The sequence below is a fragment of the Palaemon carinicauda genome, chromosome 18 (assembly GCF_036898095.1).
Source record: "Palaemon carinicauda isolate YSFRI2023 chromosome 18, ASM3689809v2, whole genome shotgun sequence".
In the NCBI taxonomy this organism is placed as follows: Eukaryota; Metazoa; Arthropoda; class Malacostraca; order Decapoda; family Palaemonidae; genus Palaemon; species Palaemon carinicauda.
This window is the reverse complement of record NC_090742.1, coordinates 32,544,670-32,567,236: the sequence shown is the minus strand read 5'-3', so window position 1 is coordinate 32,567,236 and position 22,567 is coordinate 32,544,670. Positions and strand designations below refer to the sequence as shown.

Sequence of the window (22,567 nt, the reverse complement as noted above, 5' to 3'; positions counted from 1 at the left end):
TGGATGGTCTCTTTAGACCTAAGGGACGCATACTTTCACGTCCCCATCCACCCAGACTCCCAACCTTTTCTGAGATTCGTTTACGAAAAGGTTGTCTACCAATTTCAAGCCCTGTGCTTTGGCCTAAGCACAGCTCCTCTTGTGTTTACGAGGCTGATGAGGAATATAGCCAAATTCCTTCATTTAGCGGACATCAGAGCCTCCCTCTATTTGGACGACTGGCTTCTAAGAGCCTCTTCCAGTCGTCGCTGTCTGGAGAATCTAAAGTGGACTCTAGATCTGATCAAGGAATTGGGTCTCCTGGTCAATATGGAAAAGTCTCAACTGGTCCAATCCCAAACTATTGTGTATTTAGGGATGGAGATTCACAGTCAAGCTTTTCGGGCTTTTCCGTCGGCCCCCAGAACAAGTCAAGCCCAGGTATGCATCCAGAACATGCTGAAGATGGAACGATGTTCAGTCAGACAGTGGATGAGTCTGATAGGGACGCTATCATCCCTGGAACAGTTCGTTTCGTTAGGGAGACTACACCTCCGTCCCCTGTTTACTGGAAAAAGGACAAGACGCTAGAAGCGGTCTCGATCCCCATTTCCGAGAAGATGAAGTCGTCCCTGACTTGGTGGAAGGACAGTATCAGCCTCAGAGAGGGTCTGCCCCTGGCTGTTCAGACCCCCAACCACGTTCTCTTCTCGGACGCATCGGACACGGGCTGGGGTGCGACATTAGACGGTCGGGAATGCTCGGGAACTTGGAACTCGCATCAAAGAACGTTACATATCAACTGCAAGGAGCTACTGGCAGTTCATCTGGCCTTGAAAAGCTTCAAGTCCCTCCTTCAAGGCAAAGTGGTGGAGGTGAACTCGGACAACACCACGGCTTTGGCGTACATCTCCAAGCAAGGAGGGACCCATTCTATGACGTTGTACGAGATCGCAAGGGACCTCCTCACCTGGTCAAAAGATCTAAACCTTTCTCTAGTAACGAGGTTCATCCAAGGCAAATTGAATGTCATGGCAGATTGCCTCAGTCGGAAGGGACAAATCATTCCAACAGAATGGACCCTACACAAGGATGTGTGCAAGAGACTGTGGGCCACATGGGGCCAGCCTACCATAGATCTCTTCGCAACCTCGATGACCAAGAGGCTCCCAATATATTGCTCACCAATCCCGGACCCAGCAGCAGTTCATATAGATGCCTTTCTACTGGATTGGTCACATCTAGACCTATATGCATTCCCCCCGTTCAAGATTGTCAACAAGGTACTGCAGAAGTTCGCCTCTCACGAAGGGACAAGGTTGACGTTAGTTGCTCCCCTCTGGCCCGCGAGAGAATGGTTCACCGAGGTACTTCAATGGCTAGTGGACGTTCCCAGAACTCTTCCTCTAAGGGTGGACCTTCTACGTCAGCCACACGTAAAGAAGGTACACCAAGGCCTCCACGCTCTTCGTCTGTCTGCCTTCAGACTATCGAAAGACTCTCTAGAGCTAGAGGCTTTTCGAAGGAGGCAGCCAGGGCGATTGCTAGAGCAAGGAGGACATCCACTCTTAGAGTCTACCAGTCGAAGTGGGAAGTCTTCCGAAACTGGTGCAAGTCAGTATCGGTATCCTCGACCAGTACCTCTGTAACCCAAATAGCTGACTTCCTATTATACCTGAGGAAAGAAAGATCTCTTTCAGCTCCCACTATCAAAGGTTACAGAAGCATGTTGGCATCAGTCTTCCGTCACAGAGGCTTAGATCTTTCCAACAACAAAGATCTACAGGACCTCCTTAAGTCTTTTGAGACCACGAAGGAGCGTCGTTTGGCTACACCTGGTTGGAATTTAGACGTGGTACTAAGATTCCTTATGTCAGAAAGGTTCGAGCCACTACAATCAGCCTCCTTTAAAGATCTCACTTTAAAGACTCTTTTCCTGGTTTGCTTGGCCACAGCTAAAAGAGTCAGTGAGATTCACGCCTTCAGCAGGAACATCGGATTTTCATCTGAAACGGCTACATGTTCTTTCCAGCTTGGTTTTCTAGCCAAAAACGAGCTACCTTCTCGTCCTTGGCCGAAATCGTTCGATATTCCAAGCCTTTCAAATATGGTTGGAAATGAACTAGAAAGAGTCTTATGCCCTGTTAGAGCTCTTAAGTTCTATTTAAGACGAACTAAACCTTTACGAGGACAGTCAGAAGCTTTATGGTGTTCTATTAAGAAACCTTCTTTGCCTATGTCAAAGAATGCCTTATCCTATTATATCAGACTGTTGATACGAGAAGCTCATTCCCATCTGAGTGAGGAAGACCAAGCTTTGCTGAAGGTAAGGACACATGAAGTTAGAGCTGTCGCAACTTCAGTGGCCTTTAAACAAAATAGATCTCTGCAGAGTATAATGGACGCAACCTATTGGAGAAGCAAGTCAGTGTTCGCGTCTTTTTATCTTAAAGATGTCCAGTCTCTTTACGAGAACTGCTACACCCTGGGACCATTCGTAGCAGCGAGTGCAGTAGTGGGTGAGGGCTCAACCACTACATTCCCCTAATTCCATAACCTTTTTAATCTTTCTCTTGAAATGTTTTTTATTGTTGTTTTTGGGTTGTCCGGAAGGCTAAGAAGCCTTTCGCATCCTGGTTGATTTGGCGGGTGGTCAAATTCTTTTCTTGAGAAGCGCCTAGATTAGAGGTTTTGATGAGGTCCTGTAGTATGGGTTGCAACCCTTGATACTTCAGCTCCTAGGGGTCGCTCAGCATCCTAAGAGGATCGCGAGGCTCCGTAAGGAAGACGTACTTAAAAAGGCAGAGTAATTGTTCAAGTCGACTTCCTTACCAGGTACTTATTTATTTTATGTTTGTTATTTTGAATAACTGCTAAAATGAAATAAAAAATCCTTAGCTCATAATAATGTAAACAATTATTGCTGGTCTCTACCCACCCCCCTGGGTGTGAATCAGCTTATATAATCACCGGCTAAGTTTAATATTGAAAAATGTTATTTTTATAATAAAATAAATTTTTGAATATACTTACCCGGTGATTATATATTAAAGGACCCTCCCTTCCTCCCCAATAGAGACCCAGTGGACCGAGGAGAAAATTGAGTTCTGTGTTTACATTGAGTACTGAGTACCTGCCCGACAGATGGCGCTGTTGATGTACACCCCCTACCTGCATAGCGATCGCTGGCGGATTTTGAACGTAGAGTTTTCTGTCGAGCAGCAGAGCTGCAGCTTATATAATCACCGGGTAAGTATATTCAAAAATTTATTTTATTATAAAAATAACATTTTTGAATATACTTACCCGGTGAATATATAAATTAAAGGCCCTCCCTTCCTCCCCGATAGAGACCCAGCGGACTGAGAAGAACTGGAGACCTTGACAAGTATATGCGGTATGTGGCCGATAGTCGGCGCTGGTGGTCACACCCGCAACCTTCATGGCGATCGCTCGCGAGTTTTTGGTATCTGTCGAGCCGTCCGAGACGTCAGCTATTATATATTCACCGGGTAAGTATATTCAAAAATTTATTTTATAATCAAAATATCATGTTTTTCACTTTGGAAAATAAATGTAGAAATGTTAAGATATATGCCACTGATCCTTATCATCTTTATGTTTTATTTTGTTCAGGGGTCATGACTGTTTGCAGTCACCGCCTTGTAATGAGTGCAAGTCGCACCCTTCTCTACAGTTGGTGGAGTGTGCCAAGAAGAAGAAGTGTATGAAAGACCCTTAAGAATTCAGCTTTGATTTGGCTAAATCTAATTATAAAGAAGCTTTATAATTCATGCTTTTCTTCAGGTGCTTCTCACCCTGCTGTATCTCCTTTGGGATCCCCTAGTGCTGGGTCTTCTAGAGGAATTCTTAAATGTTGGAGACGTACAGAAATTTGGTTCTGTCCAGTGTGAAGGCAGTGACCTTCATGGCATGCTACTCGGGTAATCAATGGGCCAACTGGGTCCTGAAGAGGAGGGAAGCTATAGCTTCTCAATTTTCCAGGCAAGTTGGATAGAAAACACTAGCATTAAAGAATGCTTCTGTGCTGGTCTTCATATTTTACTTCAGAAAGACATAGTGGCATTGGAGGAAGGCTAACTATGACTCCCTCATCTACCACATAGTTCCTTCAGGGGTCCAGGTACTTCAGAGGCAAATACAGTGGACTTTGTCTCTGCCATGCTCTCAGGATTGGCTTTGAGGAAAGCACTGGCTGCCTTGAAATCCAGATTAGGTCCTCCAATTGCTTCTTCCTCTAGGAAAGGTGCAGACAGTGCTCCTCCCCTTCATGCCCAGCCTGGCCAGTTCAGGAAGGGCAGTAGAGTTAAGGAAGGGGAGACTAAAGTCAGCAGTCCTCTCCTCCAACTGCCATAAATGGGGTATGCCTGTCATGCCATTTGGCAACTTGGCAGCAACATGGAGCAGAGAAGTAGGTTGTAAAAGTCCTTTGGTAAGAATACTGCCTAACCTTCGAAGATATTTTTCCTTTCCTACATTGCTCACCTTTGGCATTCCAGAATTAGCTTCAGAAATCCCCAAAAGCTCTGGCCTAGGCAGAAGAGGTGAAAGCAATTGAAGATGAGAATAGAGCTTTGGGGTTCTACATTCACCTGTTCTTGGTGGATAAGTTGATCGGGTGCTGAGAACCAGTCATTGACCTCTCTGCTGAAAACTTTGTTCCTACAAAGTCTATTCAGCATAGAAATGACAATTACCATGTGTTGTACTATCAAAGAGGAAAACTTTATACAGTAGATCTGAAGGCTGTGTATTCTGTACAGGTAGCCGTGGACTTACAGTGGAGATAGGGACCAAGAGTTGATATAGATGTATGACAAATTAAAAAATGGAAGTTTCCGTAGAATTATTGTGATGCGTCAATCATCCAAGTCATATTTTATTAATATTTTCTTACTGTATATCATTATTTCAATTTTTTGTTTAATAGGATATCATATGCTCTAGTAAAGTATTTTTGTATTCTATTTTTCAAGTTCGGAAGAATTTTAAACTCAAGAATACTTAATATTCTATTTACCTTTGGTTATGATCAGCTGATCTGAAAGTCTCCTGGCGCGAGTATCCTTAAAATTTTTCTTAAGGATATCGCAAAATATCAGGGGACGTATATCTTGATACGACACATGACAATCTTCACCCCGAATAGAGTTTTCGCTCTGAGGAGGAAGAGTGGCGAAATTGAAGGGGAGTCGTTATCAAGGTTACCCTTCCTCCCCTACTATTACAGGGCCCAAAATGGTGGCTCATTCCTTATTCAGTAGCGCTTTTGCACGGTGTATCTCCCTGCTTGCTCTAGTGTTCTAGACTGCTATTTGAGGAATTTATTATGTATTCTCCAGCATCTTCTGCCTCTGGAAAGTTGAGTATTTAATTTTTCCTGTGTATAATTTTTAGCTCCCTTGTCACAGTGAAATTAGCATAATTTTAATGTGTTTATCGGAGCATAGCCAGTAACCGGAGGCGCCATTTTGGACGCTGTCGTTCGTCATGCATGCTTTATTTAGCCAGCAAAACGACATTCCCAGTATTTAGCTTTAATGAATTATAGCTATTTAGGCAAAATTATACTAGTGAAGATAAGATCATGCACGTATTTTTCCTCTTCCTTAAATGTCTCGATCGTATACGTTAGAGTCTCGGTGATATAGCGTAGCAGAGATCTTGCCCTGTGCTGGGCTAACCTAGCCTACGCGCTTTAGTATACTATCATACATTATCCCCGTTTACCCTCGCATATCGTTTTATCAATTGGCTTGCGGGAGTTGTCGATGGAGTCTCTCTGTTATCGATTCCTGATGTTTAAGGTTGGTGTTCACCTACAGGTTGACCACTTGGTGGGAGAGGAACTTGATAGTCCTAGTACCATACAATAGAAAAGTCTCCATCGACCTCCTGGTGGACCCCCGTGACCATAGCTGATAATGAGGCTGATGGTCCCGACAGTCTCTTGAAAGGAACCCTTCTGGCAAGTGCCTCTATAAAGTAGTCTACAGGAAGACCCGGAAGAGGCTCGTTGATCACCTCGTAGTACATGCTCTGCAGTAGAAACGGCGGCAGGAAGAGGCAGCTCAGAGGGAGCTGGAGGAACCTCAATCTTGAGAGATTGCCTTGCTTCTGGCATTCTTAGCCGAATGAAGAAGTATGGCATCGCTAGCTAAGGAAATATAAAAATTGAGAAAGAAAAAAATCCCTCGGGAGGATCACCAAACCCGCGAACGGGAAAGGTGTTCTGAGAGAACAGAAATATAATAAGGACTGCACCCCTTTTGCCAGCCGTCATCGTCATGAGAAGGAGAGCGGAGGCGTAAGAACTGTAAAAAGTAAGAATTGTAACTAATCGCGGGTTCTTGCTTTTCAGTTTCGGTTTTTCACAGAGAAGAACAATGCAATACCTATTAAATAAAAATTCTCTTAAAAATCGCAATAAAATTCAAGCTGGGCGATGATTTCAAATAGCCTGCGCTCCTTTACACTGGGAGTGCTGTGCGCCACTACCTATCTCTACACTTAGCACTCTCTGTCTCTCTGTACAGTGTATATCCTTTTACTTTGGTAGAAAATTACAACTATATTTTAAATAAACCAGATTTTGATTAAACTTGTGAATCACTTAACTGTATCCAATAATAATACATGTGATATCCACATTTTAGTAATGTATTTATACTTAAAAACATAGCGAATTATAATCTTATGCATTGCTTACATTCAAATCAGCTGATCAACCCTGCGTAGTCCGTCGTCAACCTCAATTTTCAGATCAAATAACTCCCATATTATTAAGACATGCTACAGAAGGATATTTCATATTTACTAAAAGAAACAATTATTACTTGATCTATCATTTTTCAATTAGCATGCTAATTTTAATAGTTTTATTTGAAATGCTTCTCTCATATTTCATTTACTTGTACTGTGAATTGAATCGCATAATGTTAACCGGAATTTCATCCATGTTGCTGATGCACGATATTTTATAGTTTATAGCTCTGTGGTGCTTGATTATAAACCCTCAATAGAGAATTTGCAAAGAAACAAAGATTTCATTTATTATACAGAGAGAGAGAGAGAGAGAGAGAGAGAGAGAGAGAGAGAGAGAGAGAGAGAGAGAGAGAGAGAGTGTGTGTGTGTCTGTGTGTGTGTATGGCTAAGCAATGTTTTATCGTGATAAATAGTTTTTCCTTATGTACAGTAAAGTAAACCATTCCGTATTCTAAATCAAATTTATTTACTGTGTTGTACAGTACTGTATACTTTATCCAGCAGTACAATATGGTACTAATATACAAACAAATATTTCGATAGTGTACACTATTATATCCGATATGGATCACATCAATTCCAATGTGATGCATTTCTGATGTCCTAGTGTACAAAGTAATTTCAAGTAAGCTATTTTATTGTTTGCTTTACCTAATATTTACAGTAAAATGTAATGTATTTAACTACACTGTTTGTGTTTTTTGTGATGTAGATGTATGATAGAGAGAGAGAGAGAGAGAGAGAGAGAGAGAGAGAGAGAGAGAGAGAGAGAGAGAGAGATTTGAAGTTTTCTAATACTGTAATGAATTATAATTGTATTATATGAAAATTATGATAGATTATAACACATCGGTGCTTATGTAATGCTATATTAACTATTAACTATAGTAGATGTTTTGAATATGTTAAGAAGCAGTATACACAATACTCTTTGTTATGGATTTGTATGTGCATCAGCTGATCTGATCACGGCACCCAAAATACTTAGATTTCTAAAGTACACCCAAAATTTAAAACAAAAGTACATAAATGTTTTATTAATGCATAGTCAACTATTTAAATAATTGTAATTTTCTAGAATGTAATAATGCTTCCAAAACAAAGAGAGAGAGAGAGAGAGCGAGAGAGAGAGAGAGAGAGAGAGAGAGAGAGAGAGAGAGAGAGAGAGAGAGAGAGAGAGAGAGAGAGATCAGCTGTTGAAAAGTAATCAAATGCACTGTTTTTGTTTGTTTATTTAAAAGAAACAATTATTATCAAGATATTCAAGGTTTTAGTTCATAAGATGAACTGTATTTCAGTTTAAGAAAGTATAGATATAACATATTGTGCAAGAGATAACACATGAGAATCTGTCGTGCTTCAAGAAAACGTGTAGCGGCCTAGGCTACGAGTCTTCTGAACAAAAACACTGAACACTTACAGCAAGTACTGTACAGTTAAGCTGTACTGTAGTAATATTACTCTACATATATTACAGTAATATACACAACAGTATCAGTGAGTATTACTAGATAGGAACAACTTTTGTTATACCTTACAGAACAGAAAGGGGATGATGACAACTTTGTAAAACTTTACCTTTGCACAATACTGTACTGTAGTGTACATGTGTGCAAATGTACTGGCTGTATTTACTGTGTTAATTATCAGCTCAGGCACCTTCTTATAGGAAGAGGCAGATACTTTTAGGTTAGGAGTTAGCCCAGCCTAGTGCAGCATCTATTCATGAAAATTCCCTTTTCGCAGCTGTGTCTGTAACCTAACTATTGCGAAGAAGGAGAGCTGACTATTCTGCGGTTGAAACACTACTCGGGAGAACCACTCAATCCTCCAGCAGGAAAGGGGTTCTCCGAGGAGGAGCGGACAAGCTAATGACTCTGCACTCCCTCTATTTACTAAGAATACCCGTTGGCCCATCGCTGCATAAAGGAATCTGGAGTCGAGAACTGAAAAACTTAAATTACAAATAGTTATTAATTACTGAAGACCACTCGGGAACGCAACCTAACCCACGCAACGATAAAGGTGTTCCCCCTTACGGAATCTGCCGGCCACCTACGTAACGAGGGAGAGTGTTACCATCAACGAGGAAGAGTGAGACCGAAGTCAAGGTCTGGGAAGGTCGTAAGCAGTCTTCCTCCAAGAACTCGAGGGAGAAAGCATCGTTAATATCCGAACGGAGGGGTATCCACATAATGACGACTCCCCTATGGCAGAGGCCGAGTCACTCGGAAGGCCAACAGCTTAGGGGTTGTCCGGCGACCAAGGTGGAAGATCGTAAGAGAACTTCTACGCTCTTGAGAACCTGTCACACAAACGGCAACATTCGTTAAAGAGAAAAACCTAAATATATATAAAAACATTACAAGAATGTTTTCATATACAATATATAAAACGAAAAAACATAAGTTCAAGAATAAGAAAAAACAAGTCAAATGGCCGGTAAGTTGGAGTAGAGAGAGACAGTGTCTCTCTCACTGAGCCAAAACCAAAGGGGGTGCTCAGACCAGGTGTTTGAGTGAGTGGGGTAGCTGGCTATCCCCCACACCCCCTGCTAATTAGTGGTTGGGGTGATTATTCCTTGCTAAAAGTCTTATGGATCGTCTTTCAGTGATGCCTAAAGTAATACTCCCTATAAATAGTAAGGTTTTTATAGTGACGGAACAATTGTATTTTTCATAGCCATACAAACCTGAGTTCTTTAATATAACTTCCCTCTTCAAACCACCCCTCTAAGTCTTGGGTCGAAGTATCAAAAATGAGTGATAGCCGATTGGAGTGGGGCCTGAGGTCTTTGCTCCACACCCTCTCCAGTTGTATAACTGCTCGTTATCCGGTTCAACGACCGATTCCAGCTCGCACCAAAGTAATCACTCTAATTAAAGTACTCAGATTTGTATGGCTAGGAAAATTACAAATTACATGTACTTTTAAAATTTATTCTTCCTAACATTACAAACCTTAGTAACTTAAGGTACTTTTCCCACCTTAACTGAACTGCAAGTGCCAGGTATAAGGTCAAACAAGTGTCTTGCTGACTGACATGTGGGTGTAGCTTCCTCCATATCACTTAGCTGTAGTTAACTACCTTGTAAAAGTTTTAAGGGCCATTCCAGCTGTACTGAAGTCATATTCCAATGAAGGACTCACATTTGTATAGTTATGAGAAGTATATATTGTTTTAAAATTTGGGATATTTTTAGTGTAATACATTTTACATAGATTCTTAGCTGTTTCCTACCAGCCTCTTGCTGCATTTCCCCATCTTTTAACTTTTATGTTTATATGATGTCTTCCTTTCTGGCTATTCAATATACATGTGGATCTAGTCTTCACATTCATGAATTAGCATTAATCAAAATATTTTTATTTTTAGGTATCAAGGACCAGGAGCTTCAGGAGAGGAACTTTGGCTTAATAAATCTCAACTGAAAAAGAAAAATAATCATAGTAATAAGAATAAACAGAGACGAAATTTTGATAATGGTTTTGGACCTAAAGATTATAAAAAACAGAGCCTGAAGGAAACTAAAGAGTACAAAAACCAAAGCTGGAGAGATGGCAGAGCGGAATCAGAAGGAACTACACGTCATAAAAAAAATATCAGAAGTGAGGTGTTTGTACCTAAAGTAAGATCAGAAAACATTTCAGAAAAAGCTAATGAACAATAAGGTAACAGGTTTTAAATGTCACTGAAGAATAAAACATAACCACAAATTTGATGTGTTAATGGTATTCTTTGTTTGCTTTTTGTTTCATTTTACTATTCAGAGAATGATTATTTCAATGAGTAAAGAGTATATTACTTTGTTTCTTGTGACTCTAGTTAGGCCATCACCTGCTGCTATCTGGGTCCTGAAACTATTTTACTTTTTTTTTATATTTTCTTCATAATATATGACTTCAGATACTGTACTGCAATTACCATTCAGATTCTTGAATTCATAAAATATTGAACTTTTTCTTATCATGTAAATGGATGCATAGATAAGGTTTTCTCCATTAATTCATTTCATTGAGAGATATCTGATCTTGAAGACAGAGAACAACATGCCTCATAATCTTATCATGTTACCATTAAAGTGAGACACTTTAATACCATCTAACCATGATGGCAAGATATATTCATAGGTGTGTTTCTTTACAAAGGCTTTAGGACTGGTTAGGCCAAAGAGATTAATGCCAAATTCTTTAAAGTAGGCAGATTAATAGCTATGAGATGAGGAGTCCTCTGTCTTACCAACTGAAAGCTTTTGGTTCTTCACGGAGTTATGTGTGTATCTTTTCCATGTATGCATTCTATGCAATACCCAATTTACATTCAACATTAAAAATACAATATAAGAGTAAGACTAAGTTCACTTGAGGGGGCCAGCCGGCTAATGCCGTTTTTTTCAAGGACAGGACTTTGACATTCATACCACTTAAATAGGGTACTTAGGACATCTCCAAACTGACTAGGATTTTTTCCTCTGGCCGGTTTTGCAATGCCAGGGCGATTTATCCTGAAAATTAGTATTTTTCAAATTCTATCTCCTCCCTTGATATTTAATATTAAGACCTGGGATTACTACCCTATATAGCCCTGATGTAGATCTCCAATAGAATAGTTTTTTCCTAAAAGTAATTTTTTTGCTAAATATGAATTCTTTCATTATGGTAAAATAATAAACTCTATAAATCAGGAAAAAAAAAATATGAAACAAAAATTGGAAAAAAGGCTCGATTTGAATGTTTCATAATGTCTTTCTAAGTTAAATACCAAATTATAATGCTATATCTTTAAAACTAGGGGTAAAGATTTAATTTGAAGGTCAATAAGTATAATTTTGAGATATGGGTGTTCAAAGTTTTTCTTTGTATTTTTACAAAGACAATTTTAATAAATCATGATTATTATGAATTTTATGTTCCTTTTTGGATATTAATAAACCAAAGTAATGTAATTTAATCATAAATTAAGATTTTTTTGCTTAATATCTTGCTTTAGGCAGGACGGTATCTCCTTCATCATCTCTCCCCTTCACTAACTCCGCTAATATCGCCGGTATTACCCACTTCTGAACTCTTATTAGAGCGAATGTTCTTTTTACTTATATTAGCAAGATGTTGAAATTATCTCTTCCTCTTTGGTATATCTTTTAAACTAAGGCAGAAAATAAAATTTGAAGGTCAATAAGTATAGTTTTGAGATATGGACGTTCAAAGTTTTTCTTTGTGTTTTTACAAAGACAATGCTTTGTCTGGTGGGAAAGTTGCTGCCTCTCTCTTGGACCAGCTTGCTACCCAGTATGCCAATCTGATCCTCAAAAAGCGCAAGGCATTAGCTGCTCGTTTGGTGAGACAGATTGATTCAGGAGAGGCCTTGGCACTCAGGAACGCTCCTATTAGAGCTGCAACTTCTCTCTTTCCACCAGAGGAAGTCCGGGCCGCGAGGAATAAATGACGCCTCGACTCGAAGGACTCCATTATCCACCAGGCGCAGGCTGCGATTTTCAAGGGACCTGGTCTCGTGAAACCGTCCATGGCCAGGCCGAGTCAGGCCAAGCCCATGGGAAGCAACAAGGGTACCGCTGATCGTGCTCCTGCTGCTCCTGTACAGCCGAGACCTGCTCCTGTTCAGAAGGGTTCTGTTCCCAAACAAACCTTTCAGCCTCCCTCGGGAGCTCCTCCACGTAATGGAAGGAACAGGTGCAATCGAGGGAAAGGGAAACCCTGAGCTTGGCTTTCCCCTTCCCATGCTGCCGAAGGTAGGGGAATGCCTATCGCGCCATTGGACGATGTGGCACCACCTTGGGGCCGAGGAATGGGTAGTGTTGATCCTTCGGGAAGGCTACAAGCTTCCATTCATGCTTCATCGGCACCCTCCAATCCAATAGCGTTCTACACGTACGCTCCAACATCTCCGAAGGCTCTGGCCTAAGAGGCGAAAGTCCAGGAAATGTTGGAGAAAGATGTTCTAGAAGTCGTGCACGATCAGTCACCAGGGTTCTACTGTTTTCTCTTCCTTGTCGAGAAGGCGACAGGAGGTTGGAGACCGATCATCGACCTTTCGCCATTGAACAAGTTTGTTCAGCAAACTGCGTTCAAGATGCTGACAGCTCGCATTGTGCTGTTAGCCATCAGGCAGTACGACTTCATACTTTTGATAGACTTGAAGAACGCGTACTTTCAAGTACCAGTTCATCGGTCGTCTCGAAAGTACCTCTGATTCCCCTTCCAGGGCTCGGTGTACCAGTTCAAAGTCCTGAGCTTTGGACTCTGCACAGCTCCCCAAGTGTTCACACGAGTGTTCACGACGGTAGCAGCTTGGGCCCACTCGAGGGGTATCCGCCTACTGATGTACCTCAACGACTGGCTGATTCTCGTTCCCTTACAGGAGCAGTTGATTCAGGACCAAGACTCACTTCTGGCCGTTTGTTGCGATCTGGGGATCGTGGTGAATTACGAGAAGTTGAACCTCATTCCCAAGGAGAAGGTGAAGTATCTGGGAATGCTGATCGACTCCGCAGCAGCTCGCGTTCTTCCCTCGGGAGAATGGATGAGCAGACTCAGAGAGGTTGCACAGCCACTCCTGTCGCAGGAACAACTTCCAGCCCTCCAGTGGCAAGCTCTTCTAGGTCACCCTTCCTTAGTGGAGAAGCTTGTTCCCTTCGGGTGGATCCATCTTAGCTCCCTTCAGTGGTGTCTGAAGAAGCAGTGGTCGGCTGCCACCGATCCTCCCTCTCGTCCGGTCCTCATGGAACGCGAGGTAAGGGAGGATCTCCTTTGGTGGCTAAACAAGGAGAACCTCATGAGAGGGTTTCTTATAAACCCTCCTCTATCTCAGTTACGTCTGTTCACAGATGCGTCCGCGGAAGGTTGGGGTGCACACCTGGATGACTTAGTCGTGTCAGGTGTGTGGTCGTAAGAGGAGAAACACCTGCACTTAAACGTGCGGGAAATGATGGCAGTCTCGAGAGCAGTCATTCATTTCCAGAGGGGTTTGAGAGAGCACTCGCTAGTGCTGATGAGCGACAACACGTTAGTGGACGCGTACGTCAACAAGCAAAGGGGCACGCTCTCACGTCCCTTGTAGCAGTTTACGAGGCAGGTGTTTCTGTGGGCAGGGAGTCAACACCTAACCTTGTCAGGCAGGTACATTCCAGGCAAGAGAAATGTTCTGGCAGATGCCCTAAGTCGCAGAAACCAGGTAATAGGGGCAGAATGGTTTCTCCCCCCTTGGGTAGCGAGTCGAGTACTCGACCTCTGGGGAGAACCATGCGTCGACCTATTCGCAACACGGCACAACGCCAAGCTTCCCGTGTTTTGCTCTCCAGTACCAGATCCCGGGGCAACGTTCGAGGACGTACTGCAACATCCTTGGGATCGACTGGATTGCTACGCATTTCCCCCCTTTTGCTTGCTTCGCGCAGTCTTGTCTTGGGTCCTAGTAACCCCAGGACTCAGGATGACTCTCATTGCTCCACTATGGCCACACATGGTGTGGTTTCCCGATCTGTTGTCGCTCCTGGTCGAGGCACCGAGAGAGCTACCACACTGGCCCAATCTCCTGCGGCAACCCTTGTCGAGCAGGTACCACCAGGCGGTGCAGTCGCTCAGACTTCACGCGTGGAGACTATCCAGCATCTCCTCAGAACGCGAGGTTTTTCGCGACTCACTGCGAGAGAGATGTCTGAGTACCTTAGAAGATCTTCTTCCTCAGTCTACCAGGGGAAGTGGTTGGTCTTCTGTGATTGGTGTAGTGGAAGGAGTATCTCTCCGTTCGGAGCCTCTCTGACTCAAAGCGCAGACTTCCTAGTCTTTCTTCGCAGAGATAAGCTCCTGTCGGTTTCTGCCATTAAAGGGTACAGGTCTGCCCTTGCAATGGTGTTCAGTCTGAAGGGCATAGATATCAATGCCCTGGAGATTTCTATGCTCATTAAGAGCTTTGAACAGTCGTGTCCCCCGAGGGAACTTCGAGTTCCCCAGTGGGATGTCACCCTAGTTCTTGGGTCTCTAACTCGTGCTCTGTACGAACCCTTGAGCCGTGTCTCAGACAGGCACTTGACCCTGAAGACTGTTTTTCTGCTAGCCTTAGCATCGGCGAAGAGAGTCGGGGAATTACACGGCCTCTCTTGTAATGTCACTCATGCAGAGGGTTGGAAAGAGATCTCCTTGAGTTTTGTGCCAGAGTTCGTGGCCAAGACTCAAAACCCAGCGATCCACGATCCCAGGTTCGAGGCCTTCACTATTCCTTCCTTACCGGATGCGGCAAGTGGCGGTTCAGGTGAGAGACTTCTCAGTCCCGTCAGGTGTCTCCAGCGCTATCTTAAGCAAACTCGGCATCTCAGACCTGAATGTCGACGACTCTTTGTTAGCACCAGCAGAGCCAAGAGGGAGGTGTCGAGGAACATAATATCCTTCTGGATCCGTGAAACCATCCTCAAGGCGTATGAGACTTCCTCAAGAGTCCAAGCACCAGTGAGGGTTAAAGCTCACGAGATCAGGGGCATTACCCACACACTTGCTTCCAAGAGAAATCTTGGAGTGGGCCAAGTGCTGAAGGCTGGCGTTTGGAAACGCCAGACCACCTTTACAGAGTAAAAGGCCGTAAAGGTGGTCTGGCGTTTCCAAACGCCAGCCTTCAGCACTTGGCCCACTCAAAGATTATATTTTATAGTGTCCAATTAAAGAGGAAAGAAACAATTAATAATATGCTTTGTTTGACATTTCATGTTTGTTTTTTAGATGTTATACCCCTTTTGAAAAAACTAGACATTGATGTAGTGTTTAAATATAATTGTACATTAAAAAACATGTTAATTAAGAATAGTTCTGGAAATGATAATAATGTAATATATAGCATTCCTTGTTCAGAGTGTAACTTATTCTATGTCGGCCAAACATCCAAAAGTATCCCTGTCAGATTAAAACAGCATCAGGTGGCTGTCTCCATTAGTTCTCTTAAATTAATAATGCCTTGGCCTCCCACTGGTCAGGGTCAAGTCACAGAATTGGTTGGTCAAAGGCGGAAAAAGTAATCCATGTAAATGACTATTTCCAAAGGAATATTGTTGAATCCTTTTTAGTCTCCTGTACTCAAGGTAGAAATTTGAATCTAAGCCCAGGTCTGTTTTCCTTTAATCCAGTATTATCCTTTTATCTAAAATCTGACTTCTCCGGAATTATTAAGAAACTGACAGCTGTTGGATCCCCTTCTCCTGTATAAATACGATGTCTGTGTATATGTATTCTCATTGCTGAGTTTGATAATGTCCTGAGTGGATGAAAGTAATAACTCCAATCAAGTCTTTTCATTTTTCCTTTCGTGGCTATAATACATTTTATATTCATCACGTGTCAGCTTTCGTGATTTCTACATGTGTATATATATATACATATATATATAAAAACCTAGAACGCTTCCAACAAATGAAACTGAGGCAGATCTTGAAAATCCCCTGGGAGAGCCACACCACCAACATTGAAGTCTTAGAACGTGCCTCGCTGACCAGCGTGGAGGCCACCATCATCCACCACCGCCTCCGCTGGATAGGACACGTGCATAGGATGGATCCATCTAGGCTCCCAAAGAAAATATTCTACGGAGAACTGACCCAGGGCACCAGACCACGAGGAGCCCCGAAAATGCGCTATAAAGATCAACTAAAGCGCACCCTAGCTCTGACTGACATCGATCCTTCCTCATGGGAAGAAACAGCCAGGGACAGGAAAACCTGGAGAAGTACAGTACACCATGGCACCGTGGACTTCGAGGAGAGGAGGAGACAAAATGAGGAGGCTAGGAGGAGAAGAAGGAGAGAGCGATTAGAACAGCCCCGCCCACCACCTACCCTCCCTTGTGAACACTGTCCGTGACTCTTCCACCACAGACTAGGACTTAACAGCCACATCAGGCATAAGCACCCACCCCATAGATAGGAGGCTGATGGCTAACGACAGAACCCAATACTCGGACACGAGTGGGCGCCGCCGACGACGACGATATATATATATATATATATATATATATATATATATATATATATATATGTATGTATTCCACAAAATTGGCCGATGCAGACTGTCAAAGGCTTTTTCATAGTCCACAAATAGCATCTAAAGGGGATATCTATATTCCACGCATTGCTGTACAACATGTCTCAAAATTGAAATTTGGTCTAAATCTTGCTTGTTCATTTTTCAGCTTTTTATCAATCTTTCTCTCCAATCTCTTAAGAATAAGCATACTACGGTATATATTTTCATAAAAACTGACGTAAGTGTTATGTCTCTGTAATTATTGCAGTCAGCCAGGTCTCCCTTTTTAGCTATTTTCACCAACACTGCTAACTCTCATTCATCAGGTTTTGCCTTTTCATGCCACATTCTATAAAATAATCTTGTAAGTAGTCTGGGAGTCACTTCATTTTTTGACCAGTATCATCTCGGCAGTTATTCCATCGTATCCCGGGGCTTTTCATTTCTTTAGTTTTTTTTTTAGGATAGCTTTGACTTCAAACACACTGAATTCATTCATGGGCACATCAAGGTCTTCATCAGCTTCAGGTATATCAATCAAATTATTCCCTTCATATGTCCTATTCATAACCTCACTAAAGTGTCCCATCTAACGTTGTCTTTCTTCATCTTCTGTTGCTATAACAGAGCCATCTCTCTTTTTGATGGGTATATGCTTCTTCTTCTTTGCCCCAGTCGAAATTTCATTAGTAATTCTATGAGCAATTCTTACACCATAGCCACTTCCTGAATTCATAGCTTTGTCAACCTCATCTGCTTTACTGTCTAAATACAGTACTCTCTCCAGTCAATACTGTCAACATGTAAATTTGATTAAGTCTGTTCATGAGCACAGCTAGTGCAAAGTTAATGTTAATGGAGTCTTATCAAGTGAGTTTCCAGTGAACAGCGGAGTACTCCAAGGGAATGTGTTGTCACCTATGTTGTTTATCTTCCTCGTGGACTTTATAATATGTAGAACAGTCAGAGATGGTGGAGAAGGATTAGATTGCATTGTTGATTGGAATTTAGCAAACCTGGAGTATGCTGATGATACTGTCCTTTTTAGCAGAACACTACAGGATTTGCAGTGCTTGCTTACCAGAATGCACGAAATATCACACGAGGTTGGGCTAAAGATAAATAAAAGAAAGACAGAGATAATGAGAACGGAGTATACAATGGAAGATGAAATATCCTTGGAAGGAGAAAGGATTAATGAGGTAGAATCATTTAAGTATTCAGGAACGATGATGTCTAATACAGTCTTTACAACTAGAATATAGTGAAAAATTAAAAAAAAAAATCAGACAATGGCTAGATTAAGTAAAATATTGTAACCAAATTGCCTGAAATTGCATATAAAAATCAGACTATATATCAGTTTAGTCAAATCAGTTTACTGTATGGACATGAGTCATGGGATGACAATGAAACAATCTCCAATAGATTTAGTAGATTTAATAATAAATCCCTCAGAAGGATATTGGGAGTTAAATGGCTGGACAGGATTAGAAATGAAACTATAAGAGAGATTACTCGAGTGCCATATGTGGATGAGATCATGATGAGAGGTAGATGGAGATGGTTCGGGTATGCTCTTCGCATTCCCCAAGAGAGATTATTTCACCAGACGTTTAGCTGGGCTCCACAAGGCACTGGAAGAATTGGAAGACCCAGACCTACATGGCTAAGGACTATGAAGCGTGAAGTAGGAGATGATGAATGGAGAAATATTGAATTATAAGCTCAAGACAGAGACGACTGGCGAAATCTAACCGAGGCCCTTTGGGTCAACAGGTGTAGGAGGAGGAGATAATGTATATATATATATATATATATATATATATATATATATATATATATATATATATATATATATATGAGAGAGAGAGAGAGAGAGAGAGAGAGAGAGAGAGAGAGAGAGAGAGAGAGAGAGAGAGAGAGAGAGTTAGTTGTGTATACATATGTATGAACATTTCTCATGGCAAACGTAATTAGAATAAAAATACTTTTCCAATCAACCCTTTTGTCGTGGCAAACCATCTTCAGGCGGTTTATTGTGTAGGTGGTTAGTATTGTCAGTGGACTCCCACGGTGTAATTGATATTACTTAGGGGAGTTTGCACAGTACCGTTGGGCCATAACTGCGTTATATCTTTTTACTTTACTCAACTTCCTTTACTCCATCTACAGACCCCCTAAAGCTTTGGATCTGAATATGAATGGAAACATAGAAGATAGTTTGATACTGGCTCATTGCGAAACCAGATTGTAAGAGTAAAGATGAACTCCTGCTCGTATAATCTTATTGTAAAAATTTACATATTTACCGAAAATTTATTAACTATGGTAATTCCTTAGATTGTCGATTATCACCATTTTACCTCGGTTATTATTTAGGTTAAGTATCTGAACTGTTTTAGTCACTTTTAAGAATAATGGATATGGGAATCGAAATTTACACATTTGAGAAAAAAAATTACAATTATACCACGTCATTGTTGCAACCCTTACATAATTCAGTATTTTCATGTGAAACAGTATTTTTTCCGTGTAAACAATATTATGAAACATAATCCCGAGATTGATTATACTGTATTACTGGAAGAAATTGTGTAAAAATGAATGAAGCCATGATCGAATTTATGCTTTAGACAAAACAATACACATAAATACGAAAATATTTATCAACGTTTAGAATATCCTTGAATAATGTGGTTAGGGTGTATAGAATATTTATTCTATCATTTTGATTACCTCATATCACAGGTAGTTGTGCTCTGCCTCAATAACCCCAAAAGGGTAGAAGAGACTTTAGCTATGGTAAGCAGCTCTTCTAGGAGATGGACACTCCAAAATCAAACCATTGTTCTCTAGTGTTGGGTAGTGCCATAGCCTCTGTAGTCTGTACCATGGTCTTCCACTGTCTTGGGTTAGAGTTCTCTTGCTTGAGGGTACACTCGGGCATACTATTCTATCTAATTTCTCTTCCTCTTGTTTTGTTAAAAATTTTGTTTATATATGAAATATAAATTTTAATGCTGTTAGGCTACTGTTCTTACAAATTTTTTTTTTCCTAATTTCCTTTCATCACTGGGCTATTTTCTCTGTTGGGGCCCCTGGCCTTATAGCATCTTGCTTTTCCAATTAGGGTTGTAGCTTAGCAAGTAATAATAATAATAATAATGATAATAATAATAATAATAATAATAATAATAATAATAATAAAAGCTAAGATTGGATTGGATTCTAGAGTGCGTCAAGAAAACCTATCAGTTGACGAAAGAAGAAGACCGTCTCCGTAGTCCAATTTTCAGTCATTCATTCTTGTTATTTTATGTTCGCCAGACACGGTGTGGTGTTAACCACTTACCTCTTTTATAAGGAAATTCTCTCAAAAGCAAGATGAGTCTTTTGCAGAAAATAGCGGACATTGAGGCCGAAGTAAGATACATTTAATTTAACTTATTTTTATCGTTTTATTGTTGTATTTACTATTTTATTTCTACTGCCTATGATTAACCTTGTCTTGAAGTTTTATATAAAACTTGACATATCTTACCATATTTTACATATTTCTAAAAATTTAAAATAATAACTGTTAAATTAATATACTTTATCGTATTCTATACAGATTTAAGTTAACTTGTCAGGCTAGCTTAGACACTACTAGATTAGTACAGTTAAAGGTATATGAAATGAAGTAATCATCAAAGCCAGGTCAGGCCTAGGCTAATAAATTAGATTAGCCTTGGCCAGTTTTATTCAATGTGAGTTTGCAAATGGATTGAAAATAAGCTAGTTATGGTGCTTGGATGACAGCATATAGCAATATATACAAGTATTTTAGTCCACTGAATTAATATTATTTAATCACTAATTGATTATTGGGGATGTATGTAGTGTAGTTTGCAGGGACGGCTGTAAACTTTCTTATTGTCAAATCGATGGTTTGTGTGTAGGTGGTTGGATTTTACCGAGTTTTTTTTATTTCGCCAAAATATTTGCCCACGCTACTAATATTGATGTACAGCTTGCCAAAACAGAGGAGCAATGAGACAATGTGGCTTTATTATAGAATTACACGGGACAAACTTTACTAATGAAAAACCTGGTAAAACTATATTTACGGACAGGGAAATGTTTCGACTAGAAAATATATGTTTTCCTTTAGTAAATAATGTGATTTAACCAAATTTGACTTTCATTTCAACCGCAAGTAAACGGAACGACCAGTTCGACTTCTCATTCCCCACTACACACTGGTAATTGAAGTGAACTAGAATTCTGTGAAATCACATTATTTACTACAGAGAAACATAGGTTTTCCGATCAAATTGAATTACCTTAAACCTAATGGTTCTTGCTTCACCGGGCGCTTGCTTCGCTCACAAAAAAATAAAACATCAAGCTCCGTATGCACTGGCAAGCGGTAATGTTGTGCTGCGCACAGTAACAGCAATGTTTTACCCTGAACGTAGTGGTTTTTGTTCCGCCGTGGGCTCACTTCACTCGCCGAAAAATAAAAACAACTTACTCCTTATGTACTGGCAAGTGATAATGTTGAGCTGCGCATGTTAACATTGATATAACTTTAATAATGAACTGCATTCAATGCTCATATAATTAAACTTAAAGTTAAAATAATAACTTAATTTATGATCGGGCCGTCGAAGGCTGGGGATCATCGGGGTAATTTCCATGAAACTTCCCTGCTGGGTCTAGGTATGGATAACTACAACCATTACATATCCCTATAGGAAGTTGTATAATAGTACACGTTAAAAGTAGAACACGGACAAAGGCTTAACACGGAAAAAGGCTTGGGAAGGGACTAATGCGAGCAGTTGAAGCGATAAAAAAAAGGGGGTTGGGAAATATTACACCCCCCCCACCCCCGGTCGCAAATTTCCATACATATGGGTACGTGATTGGTTAACGGAAACAGAATGAAGTCTGTAAAGTAAACTTGAATGAACTTTCATGTGAAACTTGTTCAGAGCAAGTATTTATCTGAAAACTGGGTGTGATAAGGTAATAACAACACATGATGAAAAACTAGTAAGATATAATGAAGGGAATAAATATTTCATGGTAATAATTGAAATGTTGTAATAAGGGAGAGGACATTTGAAAGGGGTATGGAAACAAAAAGAAATATACAGGTGGGTATTGCATTAAGGAATACATAAAGATATTAGGGGGTCAAGTCTCACCGTATACTTGAATGACTTGGGTAAAAAAACGGATTTAGACGTAGGAAAAATCTATTTTTGGGTGAGATAGCCATTTCATCCTGATGGTAGTTCCTTCGGGCAGTTACCTACTGTATAATATTTCTGTGAGTGATATTACAAGAGAATTACCGTCAGGTATCACAGGGTTCTAACCCCTGGAACGACTATCCTAAGATATCATGTATAATCAGGGACGTATCCGTAGATAACCACATATCTGTGCCCCAAGTTGACTTAACCCAGTCTAGGAATCCAAGGAGGAGGATAGGTGAGGAGCCATTACTGTACATATCCTCTCCCTTCGTAGTACTAGTCGTCTCTGATAAACCCATTCTAATTTTCGCAGCTTACCTATGCGTTCGTTTCTTTGTCAAGAGCGCCTTTTTCTTAGCTTTTTGGAGTATTTCCTCGTAGTGTATTTGTAAGGATCTATTCATTATGTGAGTTTCAAGTCCTAACTAATATTGCACTATTTTATAATGAAACCAAATCTTGGTCTGAAATATAATTTGTTCCTACACAGAATACAAACCATATATTCTTTACCTTGGAGAAGAAAT

At 40.7% G+C, this 22,567-nt stretch overlaps 1 protein-coding gene across 1 annotated transcript in view; it reads left to right on the top strand.

Annotated features, from left to right (window-relative positions):
- Positions 1-10,482, top strand: part of LOC137657752 (ribonuclease P protein subunit p25-like protein) — an 86,336-nt gene extending 75,854 nt beyond the window's left edge. The window contains exon 5 of the mRNA XM_068392223.1: positions 10,142-10,482. Within this exon, the coding sequence (XP_068248324.1) occupies positions 10,142-10,436 (295 nt within the window). The 3' untranslated portion in view covers positions 10,437-10,482. The remainder of the gene's footprint in view (positions 1-10,141) is intronic.
- The last annotated feature ends 12,085 nt before the right edge of the window (positions 10,483-22,567 follow it).